The sequence below is a fragment of the Bubalus bubalis genome, chromosome 2 (genome assembly GCF_019923935.1).
Source record: "Bubalus bubalis isolate 160015118507 breed Murrah chromosome 2, NDDB_SH_1, whole genome shotgun sequence".
Taxonomy (NCBI): Eukaryota; Metazoa; Chordata; class Mammalia; order Artiodactyla; family Bovidae; genus Bubalus; species Bubalus bubalis.
This window is the reverse complement of record NC_059158.1, coordinates 141046826-141064660: the sequence shown is the minus strand read 5'-3', so window position 1 is coordinate 141064660 and position 17835 is coordinate 141046826. Positions and strand designations below refer to the sequence as shown.

Below are 17835 nucleotides of genomic sequence, written 5' to 3'. Positions count from 1 at the left end.
GTATCAAAACTAAGAATATGAAGACAAGAAAGGCCCCGTGCCTGCCCCCAAGCAGCACACAATCTCCCTTGGGAAGACAGACCACTAAGCATCACAGTACAGGGGCAGAAGGCAGAGAACCCCACTGAAGCACAAAGGAGAACAGTAGAAGGGCCGGCAGACAGAGAAAGGAGGCACCTGAAAGGATTCCTAAAGGGTAGTGAGTGAGGGTTCCTGGGGAGGACATCCCAGAGAGAGGAAACTGTCTTTGCAAAGGCCTGGAGGCAGAAACACTCATGGTCAGGATAGCTGCACTGAAGCGGGAGTGGAGACGTGGCTACAGATAAAGGTGGAAAAACAGACAGGGTCAGCTCACACAGACAGTGGATGTCACACTAAGGACATTAAACTCTGACTTCAAGAATATTTCCAGAACTTTCCTGGTGGTCCAGCAGTTAAGAATCCACCTCCATTGCAGAGGACATGGGTTCAATCCCTGGTCAGGGAACTAAGATCCCACATGCCAAGGGGTTAAGCTCCACAACTACAGAGACCGTGGGCACACCTAAGACCCAACACAGCCCAGAATAAAATGAATAAATAAATAGTTTTTTAAAAAGAATATTTCCAATTTAAATCCTTTCAGTCATAACCCAATCACAAAAAGTGTCAATTGCAAATGTCAATTGTCTTGGATATGAGACCTGAAGTTATGTCTTTGGATTAAAAGCTGCATGAGGACAGAAATGATGCTCTCAACTCTTCCTTTCCAATTCATCCAAGAGTGAACCCACCAGAGATAACTGAGGAAATTATCTCACTGCAAGACTTTAACTAAGTATCTAACTCCCCACAGTGCTTGACTAGATAGTGTATAAACACACCACACAGATTTGTTCTCACATCTCCTAAGAGCTTATAATTTATAATGTAAGACATAACAGTTGTTATTATTCTTAATCTTCAGAACTGAAATGTCACTGCTGTGTGACAGATTGGGAAACAAACTAATCATAAAAAGGCCATAAAAGCTAATAACTAAAGGAAATAAAAGTGCAAAAATAAATCAATGTGAAATTACAAATGATCAGAATTTTCAGTTGTTTATTATGATTTATTTTATTGAGCTAAGAAATCTATTAACCTTTTGATATGGGAAAATGGAATTTACTAACTGAGTTAGAAGAGCTCTACTTTCATTGTCTTGCAGATGGATAATATTTACAACTTAAACATCACCCTCTTTCAAAATAATGCCAACACTTTGATAAGTTACTGAAATGCAACAGCAAAAACACCATCTACTGTTAATCTTCATACATACATGTGACATTGGTCAGGACAAGCAGATGAATGTGGCAGTTAAGCCAATGCATGGAGCATTCACACTGAACCTCTATGGTCTGTGAGATGATGGATCAGCCTCCTCCCACATTTTGACTCGACACTACCTCTATTTTGAATAAGACACTCTATCTGCTGAGCCTACCATATTGGTCTGTCCACTGGCCATGTTTTGTAGGGAATCAATTATTACGGCTGATTCTTTAAAGTGCTTTTCCGTCTCATAACCCAACTTTAAGAGCTGTTTAGCCCATCCATCAACAGACATTTGAAAGGGGCCAATATCTGGTCAGCACTGTGGTGGCAAACTCAGCTTCTCCAACTGGGAACACACTCTTGCCTGAGGGTATGACTGTGAGTCACGGAGAATATGAAGCCACAATATAAAAGGGCACAGACTTCTGCCACTGTTCACTCAGCAGTCAATAAGTGAACACAGTTCTGTATTAATATAATATAGGGAATATATTATGGAATACAATAGATAAAAAATTTGCACCCATTTTTAAGATAACACAGAAGATCCCAAAGAAATTCTATGTAGAAGTTGGTTTTGACCATGTCCCCAAGTAGGAGGTTTGTTCTTCTGTGCTCTCGGGTTATTCTGGTAGAAAACTCTGGGGAGCGGTAATGTAGAGGAAAGAGCAAGAGAAAGAACCAGAACCAGACAGAGCTGAGTTTAAATCCTTGCTCTTTCACACTCCCTGAAAGTCTGACTTTGACCGAATCACTTTATCTCAAGCCTTTGTATCTTCATCAAACAAGTAGTACTTGTTTATAGATCTTCATATTAAATAACTTTTCCTGGTGCTGGGAAAGATTGAAGGCAGGAGGAAAAGGGGACGACAGAGGATGAGATGATTGGATGGCATCACCGACTCAATGGATATGAGTTTGAGCAAGCTCTGGGGGATGGTGAAGGACAAGGAAGCCTGGCGTGCTGCTATCCATGGGGTCACAAAGAGTCAGACACGACTGAGCGACTGAACAACAACAAACCACAGCTGGCAAAGCTGGGGGAGCTTTGAAAAATACACCATATCAGGTCATGTTCCTGTTTAATTCCTTTCAGTGGCTGCTTTTGCCCTTTGAATAAAACCCTACATGTTTCTATGTCAGGTTCTAAATTTTGGGGGGCACAGAACCCCTATGACAGTCTGGTAAAGCCTTGGGGGTCTTTCTCAGAATAATATTTAACTAAAGTACATAGGATTACAGGGTAAATCACTCATATTGAAATAACACTGACATTAATAAAAAGTTTATGCTACAGTAATATATATGTGCTTCTCTGTCAACATCAAATAACACAATAGGGTGGCAAGTTCTGTAACTACAGTAATTCTACAGTGTGTGCTAAGTCCCTTCGGTTGTGGCTGACTCTTTGCAACCCTACAGACTATAGCCCACAAGGCTCCTCTGTCCATGGGATTCTCCAGGCAGGTATTCCTGGAGTGGGTTGCCATGCCCTTCTCCAGGGCATCTTCCTGACCCAAGGATGGAACCCTTGTCTCCTATGGCTCCTGCACTGCAGGCAGGTTCTTTACTGCTGAGCCACTGGGGAAGCTCCAATTTTGCAATAGAGATGAACAAATAGCATTTTAAGATATCTGTAACAAATGTAATTTGATATGAAGATATTTGTGATTTCTAGTTGTGAAAGTCACAGGTACTCCAGCTACTCCTGTGGGTTGTTTTTCTCCCTTGCCTATATTCATGATTGAAGGAAATTTTAAATTTCATTCAGATATGAATAAAGATGAAAATTCATCTTTTCCCATCAAGCTTTGTGGACCCCTGGCTTCCACTCATGGATGCTGTGGAGACTGAGGAACACACAGGTGAGGAGCCAGAATTCTACCAATACTGATTCATGCCCTGCTCTCTGATCTCATCTCCCATCACCATTCCTCTGCCTACCGCACTGTGGTCAACCAGCCACTTGCCCACTTGCTCTTCAAACACGATGAACTTTAGTCCTCCTCAGGCATCTGCTTTTGCTTTTCTACCTGGAACACTCTGCCCTTGGATCATTGCATGATGTTCCTTTCCTGTTTTCTTTATCTCAGCTTGCATCACCTCCTCTGAGACAGCTGCCCTGACCAAGCCCACCTAAGTAGCCACCTACCTGTGCCACCCTGCTGTATTTTTCTCATCGTAACATCATTATCTGAAACGATCGTGTTCATTTACTTGTTCTTGTGTTTACTCTCTGTTTCCCTGCCCTAAAAAGCAAGCTCCATGGGAGAAGGAACTTCATCTACACATTCAGCACCATATTGCGGGCATCTAGAACAATGTAGAGGTCGAAGTAGGCATCTGATACTTCTCAGCTAAATGAAGGCAAAATTACTAAGGATTCCAGCGGTGTTACTTCTCTCGTTGTTCATTCAGTATTTGAGGTACTAGGAGGATACAAAGAGATGAAAGACAAACTCCTGCCCTCAAGCAGTTCACAGCCTAGTGGAGGTGGGAGGCAGCCGGCCATGTAGAAAGCTGGAGGGAGTTCCAGAGGAGGCTCCTCCACTCAGCTGTGTAACCATAGACAAACCTCTGGGAGGGCCTCATTTCCCCTAGTGCAGATGAGTGGTTTGGACAAACTGATCTCCATAATTTCCTGTGATCTACAGTTTATGATCGTTTAAGAGCTAACAGGGCAAGGGAGCAGATACGGCAGGTGAGGGGTTGTGACCCGAAGTGGAGGAAAGTCACAGAGGAGGACAAGATTTGTAAGGACTCTGATATCATCAGCCTTCATCAAATAATAAGGAGGGGGGATTTTCAGACTCTTGAACTCTATGTTGAAAGAAACTGTAAAGGCCACCCAGCATGACCACGAGGTAAGACTTTGGATAAACCTATGAGGCTGTTTTTGGAGATGTAACATAATACCCTTGCGTTTAGATGGAACGTGGTGGGTAAGAGTATCAACTATAGAACGGCACTGCTAGCTTCAAATCCCAGCTCTGTTGCTTCCTAGCTACGTGAACTTAGGCAGAGCACTTACCTTCTCTGTGTCTCAATTCCCTCCTCTGTAAAATGAAAATAGCTACATGGGGTTATAGTCAAGACTAAATGAGGAAATGAATGTAATAGGCGTACATGCTACTTACGATTGTGTGGAATGGTTTTCTCCTGTGTCAAACTTATTATGTATCTCTCACCACCTGCCCCCTCCTCCCCCGAAACCATTTTTCTCTTGTTCCATTATAATTGAGTTTTTACTAGCTAGAGACTACATTATCCAGTTTGGAGTTTCTGCAAACCAATATATAATTATAGCCTACCTTTTCCTTGACATTCACATGAGTATTGAGTTCGGCCATCTTGCTTCTAGTGGAATAAGCCCTACCAAGAAGGAAAAAAAAAAGATTAACTTTTAAAATTGATTTCTCAATGTGTTATTTTTACACTCTCTTCCAATATAGTAAACAATTTCACTTCGCCATAATCATAAATACCAATTTAGAATATAAAAATACTTTCAAGCTAAGCACTTGTCTTAGATACGGTCTAAAAAGCATGTTACAATAATTCCAGATGACAACGTGAAATCTTTTATTCATACTGTACTGACACAGAAAATGACAAAATCAGATGGGTATGCACCTAATCTGTGTTCCTTATTATGTAAAAGAATGGTGGTCAAAAAACAGTGCAAGGAGGAAAAGTGTACCTATTTTAACTAAGCACTGTCATAATCTCTACGGCTTCGATGTTTCTCAATCTCAACATAGCAAACACTAATTGAGTCTTTCCCGCATGTATGTAACTATAAAAACGCTCCAGGAAGAAACAGGAGAAATGGTTTCAGATTAAAACGTAAAAAATACATAACAGTTTTAAAACTTGCATTTTCACTTATCAGGATAGAAATATCCCTCTGAATCTATACATATACACCTTTATCATATTTTAATGACTATAAATTCATGATCTCTAGTCTCAGAGGCACTCTTAAAACTGCCCATAATCATTGTTTCCTAAAGTTCTTTAGGTTTTAAGCCTTTGGTATCCAATCTTCTTTGAGAAGTGGCCCACTATGAGAAGATCTTTATTCTTAATATCTAGCTGTGGCATTACCTTCTCATCTGGTCTAAATCTTTTGCTATTATTAAAGAAGATAGACTGTAAGTCTTTTATAGTTTCAATCTCTTTCTGAAATTGAGCACAAATGACTTACAATGGACAAACAGATTGGTGCAGAAATTAGCAGCTAGATAGGCCAAGATATCAATATACTATCCATTTGCATGTTTTGTCAATCCAGATTTACTTTCTATTTGCTTTTTGTCAATCAAGAACCACTGAAGCTCTTTCTTATATTCTTTGACTTTCGCTACAAAGAGTATATCTAGGAGACTTCCCTAACGATCCAGTGGTTAAGACTCCATGCTTCCAATGTGGCCACAGGTTCAATCCTTGATTGGGGAGCTAAGATCACACCAAAACAAATAAATAAGTGAAACAAAATAGCTTACCTCCAAGCTAGAAAAACCAAGAATGTATCTAGATTTGATACATTTCAAGGTTTAACTTGCAAAAATTCTGATTTCTCCCCACCATTTTCTTTTAAGCTTAGGTCTTAAATAAAGCATAAATTCAGATCTATTACCTTCTGTTGAGCTTGGCAATATGTAACCTTATCACCACTCAAATAAGAATCCATATACTATTATCTATTATTAAATATTAATGTTAGAAACAGTAAAATTTTATTTTTACAAGCTTCCAAATGATACTGCCACTAACACATGAATTTGGGCACTGTGGTGGGGGAGACCCTGCACACTCAATCACCAGAGAGACAGCTCCTTTCCATATACTCTGCAAATAGTGCCCATCCCACTGGATACACCTCCTATTTCACTAACTCTTCCAAATGGTAAATCCTGTATCCTCTGCCTTGGCATAAGGGAGAAAGTAAATAATGCTAGCTGGCAAATAATGTCTGAATTTCATTCTCATGTATTTTTGCCCCTGAGAGTTACTGGTAAAAGACAATAGGATTATTTTCTGATTATCCATAACAGTGAATAGAGATGGTATGTGAAGTATAAGGACAACTATCAGGTGTTTTTTTTTTTTTTTTTTAACAAGCCATAGATGTAAAACCTTTAATCAGTTACCACAGTGCCTGCAAGATGGTCGATAAGCATGATATCTGAAGACATATGAATGGTTGATTTTCTTATTCAAATGGAGGTTCTGGCATTATACAAACATACACGGCTTACACATGGATTTTTCTACATGTGATAGTATATGTATGTGTGAGAGAAAACGAGGATGGGGGAGGTAGTGAAAGAGACCCAGGCTGCAACAATGGAGTAAGGAAGGCTCAAAGGATACAGGAGGACTTGGGGCTGTTTGTCAGGATGGATCTGAGCCACAATTCCTCTCATTAGACTAGATTAGCTAAGTCTTCCAGACACATCTACTCCTGCCATTAAAGAGGTGTGAAATCTGATAGAAAAAGGTTTTTGTTTTTGTTTTGCTTTGATGTCTAAGATTTGAGTGTGCAGCATTTTCTAAAGCCGGAGTGTTGTAATCTACAGAAGAATCAGGGAGGAATTCGATGGAACACAGAAAATTTCTGAGATCTGAGTAACTGGCAGTATGGAATGGTGAGCTAGATTCATAGAAATACACAATTTCCTTGGCAATTCCCTTTCTCATTGACCTCAGCATCTAAGTCAAGGAAGACTCTTCTTTGGTTGTGATGCCAGTAAGATTAATTACAATATTATTTTGCGGTGGGGAGGAAAATGCTGGCTGTGAGGGTAGAATGGGGCTATTACAGGTTCCTCAGATGGGAAGATAAGATAAAAATAATTTGTAAGGAGCTGTTCTTTGTCTATTTTACGCTCTTTTTTTCTTTTTCCCCTTGCGTGAAGGGCTGCCTCTACAGGCGATCCCTTCCAGCTGGACTCTAATGGCCTCTGCATGCCAAGGCTCTCTACTGGTTGGTGTGTAACAGAGAGACTGAAATATCAGCTACAGCTCCAGTTATGGAAACTAGAGGAAAGATTTCAATATAAATAGAAAGTAAATCTGGTTTGCCTTAAAGAATTAAGAGTTTTAGTGGTTAGAATTAAGAGTTTAGATAGTTAAATTGGGTTTCATTAATAAAGACGAACAATGAGGACAAGGCTGATCTTCATTGTCTAAGGTCCTTGCTGAGTGTCCACACCTGGGCTTGGCAATAGCCTGCCCAGAATACTCTGAAGCACGCCTCGCCCTGGCACAGCATCATTTGTTCATTGCCTTTCCTCTGACCCCCTCACTCCTCTGAAAATGAAATTGTGCTATGCCCCTGTTTTCTGGGATTCTGTTCTCTGTTATGAACTGTATCTGGACAGTCACACACACACACAGAAGTCGCTCAGTCGTGTCCGACTCTTTGCGACCCCATGGATTGTAGCCCACCAGGCTCCTCGGTCCATGGGATTTTCCAGGCATGAATACTGGAGTGGGTTGCCGTTTCCTTCTCTAATCTGGACAGTCAGATCCCCTGAATATGACTTGTTTAATTTGTATAGTTAAGGAACTTTTCCTCTAAGAAACAATATATTGGCACCTCCTCCTAAATGACAGGTCCAGAGTTCAGCAACTTGAAACTCCATCCCTCAAAGCTGCAGATCCTTTGGGTTAACCTGAGAAGCCTTGGATGCTGTGAGTGAGGGACAGAAGTCTGGGGCCAACAAATCTCCTATTTCCTCCCCTCTCGCCACACTTGGTCACCACCCTTGATGGTCTATCAGTAACATAGCTTGATCTCAGAGTTTTAAATCCAAAAGAAAGGTACAATGATCCCACACTCTGACTTCCTGGGAAAGAACCTGGTTTCTAATCCTGTTATCACTTAAAATTGCTCTTAGAACAGACCAATGACTGAGGCCTAACTATTCAAATCCACAAACACAGAAACACAAGTCCTGATCCTGGAACAACATTTCAACAGCTTAGGAATGTTTGAAATTTTTTTTCCTGTAATTTTATACTTTGGCTTTCAATTTTACATATAGCCCAGAGAAAAATAAAGATCAAGGAAACTGTTGAAATTTTATTTATGAAATCTCAGATTAATCTCTTACCTCAGTCTAGATGCATGTTCCATAGTCAAAAACTTATTAGGAGAGATATCAGTCCCAAAGGAAAGAATTTCACTGTTTATCACCAATATATCATCTGTATACTTCTCCAGTGTAAAATTAATAATGCACAACTATAGTTACCACCAATCACTTCATGTACAAAGTTATATCAAACTGAACTTACTTATGCAAAAATCTTACTTAATATGCATTAATGCTAGTCAGAAAATCTATTAGTTTGTAAAAAAGAGAAATATTCTTTATGAAAAATAAACCTGACGAGTATAAATTCTGGAACATATGTTTGTTTCAGCATTTCTAATTAATACAATTCAGAGAAGGTTAATATATACAACAACCTGAACAATTGAAAAAGATATTACATATATATTAATATATCTCATGCAATCATATAAATTATAAAAAGCTAAGAGTGTAAAAGAAGCTGTTATTTGCTCAGGCATGTCTTACTGTTTGTGACTGCATGGACTATAGCCCACCAGGATCTTCTGTCCATGGAATTCTCCAGACAAGAATACTGGAGTGGGTGGCCAATTCTCCTCTCCAGAGTATCTCCTGACTCTGATCAAACCAGGGTCTTCTGCATTGTAGGTGGATTCTTTACCATCTGAGCCACCAGGAAAGCCCAGTCTCTGTTTTCGCTTGTTTCACTGCGTAAGCAGTAATGAAAGTTTCACTTTTGTTTCTCTGAAACCTATTACTACTCTTAGACTGACTTTCCTGTTCTCAGGTATCCTATTATTTTTCTGGAATGGAATTTAGAGGCAGAGGAAATACATAAGAAAAAAAAATTTTAATAATCATTTTAACAATTTTTTCAAGGTCATTTATGCAAAGTCCTCCCATGATTTATAAAAACCTAATAGAGAATGTCAGTTGGTATGGGAGGGTGGAGGTCAGAAAAAAGAAACTTACTCATGACATTTACTTGCAAAGCCAGATTTGAATGCAGGCTGGTCTGAACTGGAATGTCCTGTAAAATACTTCCTGGATTTCAAAGGCATGCTAAAGAAAAGGAATGTAAGCTGTCTCAATACTAATTTATGACAATCGTGTGTTGAAATGATAATATTGGATGTGTTGAGTTAAATAAAACATTATTAAAATTTAACTTCACTCATTTCTTTTCACTTTTTTACTGTGACTACTAGGAAAATTTACACGGCCTATGTGGCTTACATCTGCTAGAAGCCAGTGTCCTGGAGCAGTGGCTCTTTGAGTGGGCTTCCCAGAAGAGCAGCATCTGAGAACTTGTTAGAAATGTAAATTCTCAGCCCATTTCCAGAAGGACTGGATCAGAAGCTCTGGGAGTGGGTACAGTGGTCAGTGCTCCAACCAGCCCTCCAGGGCATTCAGACCCACGGAGACTAAACTGTGACCGCCTGGGAATATTAAGAATGGGCCTCTTCTTTGATCCCAGTCACTACACACAACAAATAGACTCTCCAGAAGCCTAGACAGATAAACAGGGTGTGGGGGCTTAGGGGTGGTTTCCTACCAATTACCTTGTTAGGGAATGGTCATTTCACCAACATACTAATTATAATAATAGCAATAAATATGGAGCACTAATATTGTGCCAGGCACTCTCCTTAGTGCTTGACATAAATTTATCCATTTAACCCTTATACCCCTATAAAGTAGAAACTGATTATCTCCATTTCATACACATGAAGGCTGAGCAACAGAGGTTCAGTGACTAACCCAGGGTGCATGGTAAGTGACAGGGCCAGGACTCAGGCACAGGCACTGTGACTCTGGAGCCCAGAGCCACTGTGCTGGAAACACTTCAAAACCATCACAAACAAGTCATGGAGCTCATTACATATGAACTGCAGGAAGAACTCTGCAAGGAGAATAAAACCAGTCCCAGTCACTGCCTTCTCCAGTGAGGCAGGGATGTGATGTATGCCTTGTATTATACATTCACAGGACACACAGACTGCAGAGCGAACCACGAAACTCGCACGGGAATGGGCGGGAATGTACCTATTATAAAGAGATGGCTGTTTTCCTGCGGCTTCTGCCTCTGATGAGAGTGTTAGAAGCTGCATTTAGTGGGCCGTTGGCCAACAAGCTGCTTCCTGGTTCTATGATGCTGTCCAGAGGCGCCACGACATTCCAGGGTCTAATGTTTAACTACTACATCTTTCTAAATTAAAGTAATTAAAGTGTCTCTGTAGCCAATTTTTGTACAGCCTTGACAGTGTTGGGATCACATAGATCCTGAGACGTCATCTTGTGGCTGCCTCAGAGAGGAAGAATCGGGACTGATCTTGTGGTGCTAAGTGCTAAGTCATTTCAGTCGTGTCTGACTCTGTTGTGACCCTGTTGTAGCCCACCAGGCTCCTCTGTCCATGAGAGTCTCCAGGCAAACTCGCAGGGATTGAACAGGAGTCTCATGTCTCCAGCATTAGCAGGTGGGTTCTTTTATCACTAGCGCCACCTGGCAAGCCCTGATCTTGTGGGCAGGAAATCAATTATATGACGTGACTGGAAAAGTAGAAGAAAGCCTCTCAGTCAAAACAGAGCACCCCATGATCTCCCAGAGTGCAAAAGCCTAAGCTGGGAAAATCTCTTAAGAGATATCTACACTCTTACTTAGCTTATGGCATGCTATCATCTCCTGAAGAAAGAGTGACTTCATACATTAATTTATTTCATTCTTTACTGCCATCATTTGGCCCTTAGCAGAGAGTGGTACTCTGAGAGAATGGGAGACAGGACAGGTAAGAGAGAATGGGAGACAGGACAGGTGAGTTTCGATAGAGATCTAGGGAGAGGCTGCAAATTTATCTATGGGGCCATCATTCGTCCTGGTGGAACATCTGAGCAGAGGTTCTAGGTTGTCAGAGTATAGCATGAGGGACTCAGGTCTCCAGCTGCAAAAAATGAGGATGGAGTTCTAGGGGAGGAAAAGTAATTTCCCTCTTACCCTTTGAGTTCTTAGTTGGGACCCCTGTAATAAAAGACAGATTAATACGAGAAAAACAAACACATGCTTATTAACATGTATATCTCATGGTATCGCTCAGTTGTATTTGACTCTTTGCGACCCCATGACTGTAGCCTGCCAGGTTCCTCTGTCCATGGGATTTTCCAGGCAGGAATAATGGAGTGGGTAGCCATTCCCTTCCCCAGGGATCAAACCCACATCTCTTGCATTGCAGGCAGACTCTTTACCATCTGAGCCACAAGGGAAACCCCGTATCTCATGGACACATGGAAGATGGTCAGGAGAAAGTGAAGAATTCTCCCCAAGGTAGCCTAGAATTCAGGATAAATACCATCTTAACAGGGAAAGCAGAGGGGGTACAAGCCTCTGAGGGGACAGCACATGATTTTTAGGAAAGACAAAACAGGTCCTTAAAAGAGCAGATGGGAGCTATGATAGCTTGTGACAAAGTCTGCTGAGTGTGGTGTCAATTCTAGTCTCCTCTTCTGTGATGAGAGTCAACACGCCCCCTGGGAGTTTCACCAACCAGGGAGGGAATTTATGGCAACTGAGTTCTTCTTGGACGATCTGTCTTTAAGCAGAAAAGCGGAATTCAAAGAAAGCCTCTTCCTGTATTTGCTGTTTTTCAGTGCCCATAGCTCACCAAATACACCAAAGCAGCATATTTGGGGGTACCATGCTCTGAACTCCCACAGCCATGTTTTGGGATGGCATCTTCTCCAACCTTCAGAGCACGGGACCTCTGTGGCCCTTTTCAGCTCACAGGTACTCAGGTCTGTAAGGGCCCTTGGGGTGATGGGAGCAGTGAGCATCCAGAGCAGCTGAAAGCTGAAAATTTACCTTAAAAAAAAAAAAAAAAAAGACCTGGGTGCTGTCTCCCATATATTTGGCTATTTCTCTGTAAAGATCATCTTTAAACTGGCCAAGGACTAACTGTCCAGTTGCCTAAGCACAGTCAAGGGGACTGACATGCTAGCTCAAGAGGGAAACAGTGCTCCCTCTATGAAACTGGAACCTTGTCTAAATGTAACAACATACAGGTTTTCCATTGCTCAACTTTTCCATTGCTTAATCTCTCTTCCATTTTGTGCTCTTTCCTTTCACTCCCACCTTTACTGTTCCTTATCTGGTCTTGTAATTACTGAGGTCTCTCATATTCCAAGTACTTCAGCTCTTTCTTCTGTGGTTTAATTCCCACAGTTTAATAAAGGTTCTTGTGCAGTGCCTTGCTCCTTGGAGGAAAGTTGCTTTAATTATTAGGAATGAGGACACATAAACAATGAAACAGGGAACGGTGGCTGAAATACGACTGTCATATGAAGACTCCTAACCTAGATGTTTTTTGTTTAATTTGGAGGGGGAAAAAAGATCTCAAGGTTGCATTTTTATTCAAAGACACTTCAGTGGACTAAACCCACTGTTAGAACAGCTTCACGGAAAAGCATTTTAGGGGCAAATGTCAGGGGAAAAAAAAATTCACATTTAAAAGCCCAGTCTCTCCCTCTTTTGAAAAGCAGGGTTAGCCTTTGGTTTAGAAATGTCACTGCCTACTAAGTTCTTTGTAGGGGGAAGAAAGAAAATTGAATGTTTTCTTTAAACAGGTCATTAACAGTCAATACTTATTTGAAAAATCCTGCTTCCAGAGGCAGATAAAAGCTTCCAATCACTTAGGATATCACTTGAGCACATCCAGGGCAAGATGGGCTGATGCAAGTTTCAGACCTTTCTGAGAGAATGTCTTGACTCAACAGCCCCGGGTGCTTGTAGAGGAGGCAGAGTCATCTGGATTGCACACCCTTGTACACGCTGCACACACAGAGTGGTCTGGGAGAGCACAAAGCAGACTTGATGGCGAGCCCAGCTTTGCATTTTCCATTTTAGTACCGGCAAATGCGTATGAATGAAGATTAACCATTTTTACATAAAGTGCCAAACCACCTCCTCACTCACTGCAGCAGAATGCAAATAGGAGCAAAAGAGCAAAGGACAGCTAAAATAAACGCGTAGATCTCAGGCCCCTGAGAGCACAGGGGGAGGGTGCATGGCAGGCTCTATTAGCATTCATCTGTGGCCTGATTTTTCTATTTAATTTGAAATTATTTCATTGCATAGGTCTCTGACAGCTCGAGAATATAAATAAATGCCTTTTTCTAAAAGTGACCCAATGCTGGCTCCTGGAAGACTCTGCTTCTGATTGCTGGGCTTTCAAGCAAACATGTGTTTCCATAGAGATGTGGGTGAGCGGGGCCCAGTGCAAGTACCCACTTGTATCAGCAATTCAATTATGCTCCGTTCTTTCAAGATGCAATGATGTCAGCTCAAGTCTTTACAACAGGCCCATCCTCAGAGATGCCTTGGGAAAGGTGAAGTGGCTGGCGTTTCGAGGTTCGGAAGAATAAATCCATTCTCTCCAAGCATGCTATAATAAGCTGTCTGCCCACAGATCACACCGTCTTGCCCACCACCCCTCTACTGCCCACGGAACAAATCCCAAACCCCAGAAGCTTTCAGACAAAAGATCAAGCATAGTTCTCCTCACACCCCTGAGCACCAAAGCACCTCACACCAACTCCCCAAATGTTGAAAAGGAAATAACAAGCCTTCTCTTTTTTTTCCCTTTCCCCCAGCTCTTTACCCAGCTATGGCAATTCCTACACAAAGTTTTTTCTTAATATCTGACAAACATTTACTAAACACCTACATGCTGGGCTCTACGGAGAATGCTGGCAATGGTCACAAAATAACACTTATGGAACTCTTCCTGTAAACCCCAGGTGGCTCAGACTGTAAAGAATCCAGGCTTGATCCCTGGGTCCGGAAGATTTCCTGGAGAAAGGAATGGCTACCCACTCCAGTATTCTGGCCTGGAGAATTCCATGGATAGAGTAGCCTGGTGGGTTACAGAGTTGGACACGATGTAGCAACTAACACACGCACATACTTTCCTGTATAGCCAAGTATGAACTTGGGCACTTCCCAAGTATGAACTCATTTAATTCTCATAAAGACCCTGTGGAGTATGTTAACCTTCATTTTATAGAGAAAGAAATGTGAGCACAAAACGGTGAGCTCCTTAAGTCACACTGCAGGCAAGTGCCTGAGCTGGGATCTGAACTCAGACCTCCTGACTCCAGGAGTTCAGTTCAGTTCATTTCAGTTGCCCAGTCATGTCTGACACTGCAACCCCATGAACCGCAGCACTCCAGGCCTCCCTGTCCATCGCCAACTGCCAGAGTCTACCCAAACCCATGTCCACTGAGTCGGTGATGACATCCAACCATCTCATCCTCTGTTGTCCCCTTGTCCTCCTGCCCTCAGTCTTTCCCAGCATCAGAGTCTTTTCAAATGAGTCAGCTCTTCTCATCAGGTGGCCAAACTATTGGAGTTTCAGCTTCAACATCAGTCCTTCCAATGAACACCCAGGACTGATCTCCTTCAGAATGGACTGGCTGGATCTCCTTGCAGTCCAAGGGACTCTCAAGAGTCTTCTCCAACACCACAGTTCAAAAGCATTAATTCTTCGGCACTCAGCTTTCTGTATAGTCCAACTCTCACATCCATATATGACCACTGGAAGAACCATAGCCTTGACTAGATGGACCATTGTGGACAAAGTAATGTCTCTGCTTTTTAATATGCTGTCTAGGTTGGTCATAACTTTCCTTCCAAGGAGCAAGCGTCTTTTAATTTCATGGCTGCAATCACCATCTGCAGTGATTCTGGAGCCCTAAAAAAATACCTGCCCCCAAAGGAGCTTAAACCATGTGACAGAGATAGATATACAAGCAAAAATACGGAAAAGAGGAGGTGGGGGAGGAAAGCAGTATGTGGACTCAGGAAATTAGACCTGGAATTGAACTGGCTTAAGGTTTGGGGCAGAGCACCACTGGGGTTGCGATCAACCCAGCTAGCCAGTCTCATCAGAGGGTTAGGGGCAGACTTGCAGAGGGGGTGGGCTGGAAGTCGGCTTGTTTTTACAGCAAATCTTGAAGGGAAACACTGATACCCATCTCCAAAGAAAACACGCGCTGTGGTTCTGCACTATAGCTCTGGCCTGGCAAAGAAAAGTACTAACAAAACCTGGCAAACAAAGCTCTACCTTCACCGCCAGTTCAGGGAAGTGGTCTCATTTGTCACGGAATAAACATCTGGTAAAGAAAGCCACCATCTCTCCAGAGCATATTCTGGTTCCAAAAACCTTTCTTCTAAGGAACTCACAATATTCTTGCTTCATTAAGTCAGCACCCTCCTAGTAAACACTGAATGGTTTTCTCAAAGTAGCGGAGAAAGTCAGGTCCCTCCTACTTCCTTGAAACATTTGCCCCTGGCACCGACTGAATCAAAACACGCTATGACGGCATCTGCTGGGAGAGAAATGCTAGGGAACTGAGGCAGAAGAGAACTAGAGGCAGCCGGACCCTCTCATGCCTCCTTCCCCAACCCAGTACCATTGCTCCTAAGCCTTTCTCACAAAATCCACCTCGACTCACTTGGTAAGGTGTCCAAATCAGGGCTTCCCATGCCCGGCTTGGTTGCCTTTCTCAACAGACAGATAAGCCTTTCCCCTGAACTGACCACCTTTAGCAACTTGCTTTTACTGTGTCCAGTCATATTAACAGTGTGACTCAGGTAGAGTCAGAGACTGGGTAAGTAGCAGGATCCTGAGTGTGGTGGCTGGATAACCAGGGGTGGGATGGTGGCTGAGGACACCTGAGGCTTGGAGGGACTCACCTTCTGCGAAAATGCTTGTTTCCTTTACGTAAAACTGCCCCGCGCTCTGGCTTTCAGGCCTCTGTTAGCGAATGCTCAGTTTTTCGTTCTTCTCCACTTGGGGAAGGCAGAGCTGTAAGATTGAACTTGGAACTTTTACACCGACTGCCCCAGAGACTCAGAGACAGTGCAGGCGGGACCACAGTCATCCTTCCAAAGGTCAGTTTCTGAGAATGTGAGTCAGTTAAGGGCTTCTAATCTTCCTGTGACACCAGGATAGGCAGGTCAATCAATCAGCAAACATTCCTCACCCTGCACCTCCTCCCTGTTCTAAAACCTGTTCCTGGCTCCAGACCTAACTGGAGGCAACTGCCAGCTAATCTTACACCCAATGAATAAGGTACTACTGTGTCCAGGGGTATATACATTTTATTTGGGGTGATGCTCTCACCCATAGGAATGAAGTTTTTTAAAGTGGATTTTACCAATGAAAAGCCAGTGTGAGGAGCTTGGGGGTGGGGATAACCATTGGAACTCAGAAGAGAGAAGGCTTTCTTGCCTGTCAGGCCTGTGCCACCAACAGGCACCTTAGTCTTATATATGTTTGTTTGCTGGTTTGATATTTAAAAAAAAAAAAAAAAGAAAGAAAAATCACTCGTAAATTCAACACATTCTGAGAAAGGCACTATTTCTCCTTAGGTTCAGGCCTCTCTTTGTCCCCATCGTCTCACTAACCAGTCCCAGGCAGTCAGCCAGAGAGCTTCATAGCCAGCCCTGTGGCAGGGGTGTCTGCATTAATTATGGTCCCATAGTCACCAGACACACAATATCTTTGGTGTTTGTTGTTCAGTCGCTCAGTCATGTCCAACTCTTCACGACCCCATGAGGTATAGCAGACCAGGCTTCCCTGTCCTTCACCATCCCCAGGAATTTGCTCAAACTCATGTCCATTGAGTCAATGATGCCATCCAACCATCTCATCCTCTGTCGTCCCCCTTTTCCTCCCACCTTCAATTTTTCCCAGCATCAGGGTCTTTTCCAGTGAGTCAGCTCTTCGAATCAGGTGGTCAAAGCATTGGAGTGTCAGCTTCAATATCAGTTCTTCTAATGAATATTCAGGGTTGATTTCCTTTAGGATTGACTTGTTTGATCTCCCCTTGCTGTTCAAGGGATTCCCAAGAGTCTTCTTCAGCACCACAGTTTGAAACCATCAATTCTTTGGTGCTCAGCCTTATTTAATGACGACTGGAAAAACCATAGCTTTGATTTAGCTTTGTACTGGCAAAGTGAAGTCTCTGCTTTTTAATATGCTGTCTAGGTTTGTCATAGCTTTTCCTCCAAGGAGCAAGCATCTTTTAAAATTTCATGGCCTCAGTCACCGTCCACAGTGATTTTGGAGCCAAAGAAAATACGGTCTGTCACTGTTTCCATTTCCCCCATCTATTTGCCACAGAATCAGGGTCCCCTAAATGATCACAAAGAGGAAACACTGCCCATTTTCTGCTATTCAGATTCTTCTTTATCTTCTTATGATAGAAAATAAGTAACTGCAATTTACCAAGTTTGAATCTCAACTCTGCCTCTTACTGGTTTGGGGACCTAGGTAAGTTACTCAACCTCTCTACACCTTCATTTCCTCATCAGTAAACTGAGGCTATTTATAGTAACTACCTCTGAGTGTAGTAATGAAGATGAAATGAGTTCATATTTTTCAAGTGATTAAAACAG

General features: G+C 42.3%; 1 protein-coding gene across 7 annotated transcripts in view; it reads right to left on the bottom strand.

The window, feature by feature from the left end:
• The window catches only part of SPATS2L (spermatogenesis associated serine rich 2 like), a 188938-nt gene that overhangs the window by 96122 nt on the left and 74981 nt on the right, over positions 1-17835 (bottom strand). For 5 of the 7 annotated variants that reach the window (XM_006059328.4, XM_025277955.2, XM_025277956.2 and 2 more), the window contains one exon: positions 4611-4671. In XM_006059328.4, coding sequence (XP_006059390.3) covers positions 4611-4649 — 39 coding nt within the window. In that variant the 5' untranslated portion in view covers positions 4650-4671. Of the gene's footprint in view, positions 1-4610; positions 4672-8891; positions 9049-16128; positions 16323-17835 lie in introns of those variants that run through there. The other 2 variants (XM_006059329.4, XM_006059332.4) reach the window with 2 other exon arrangements.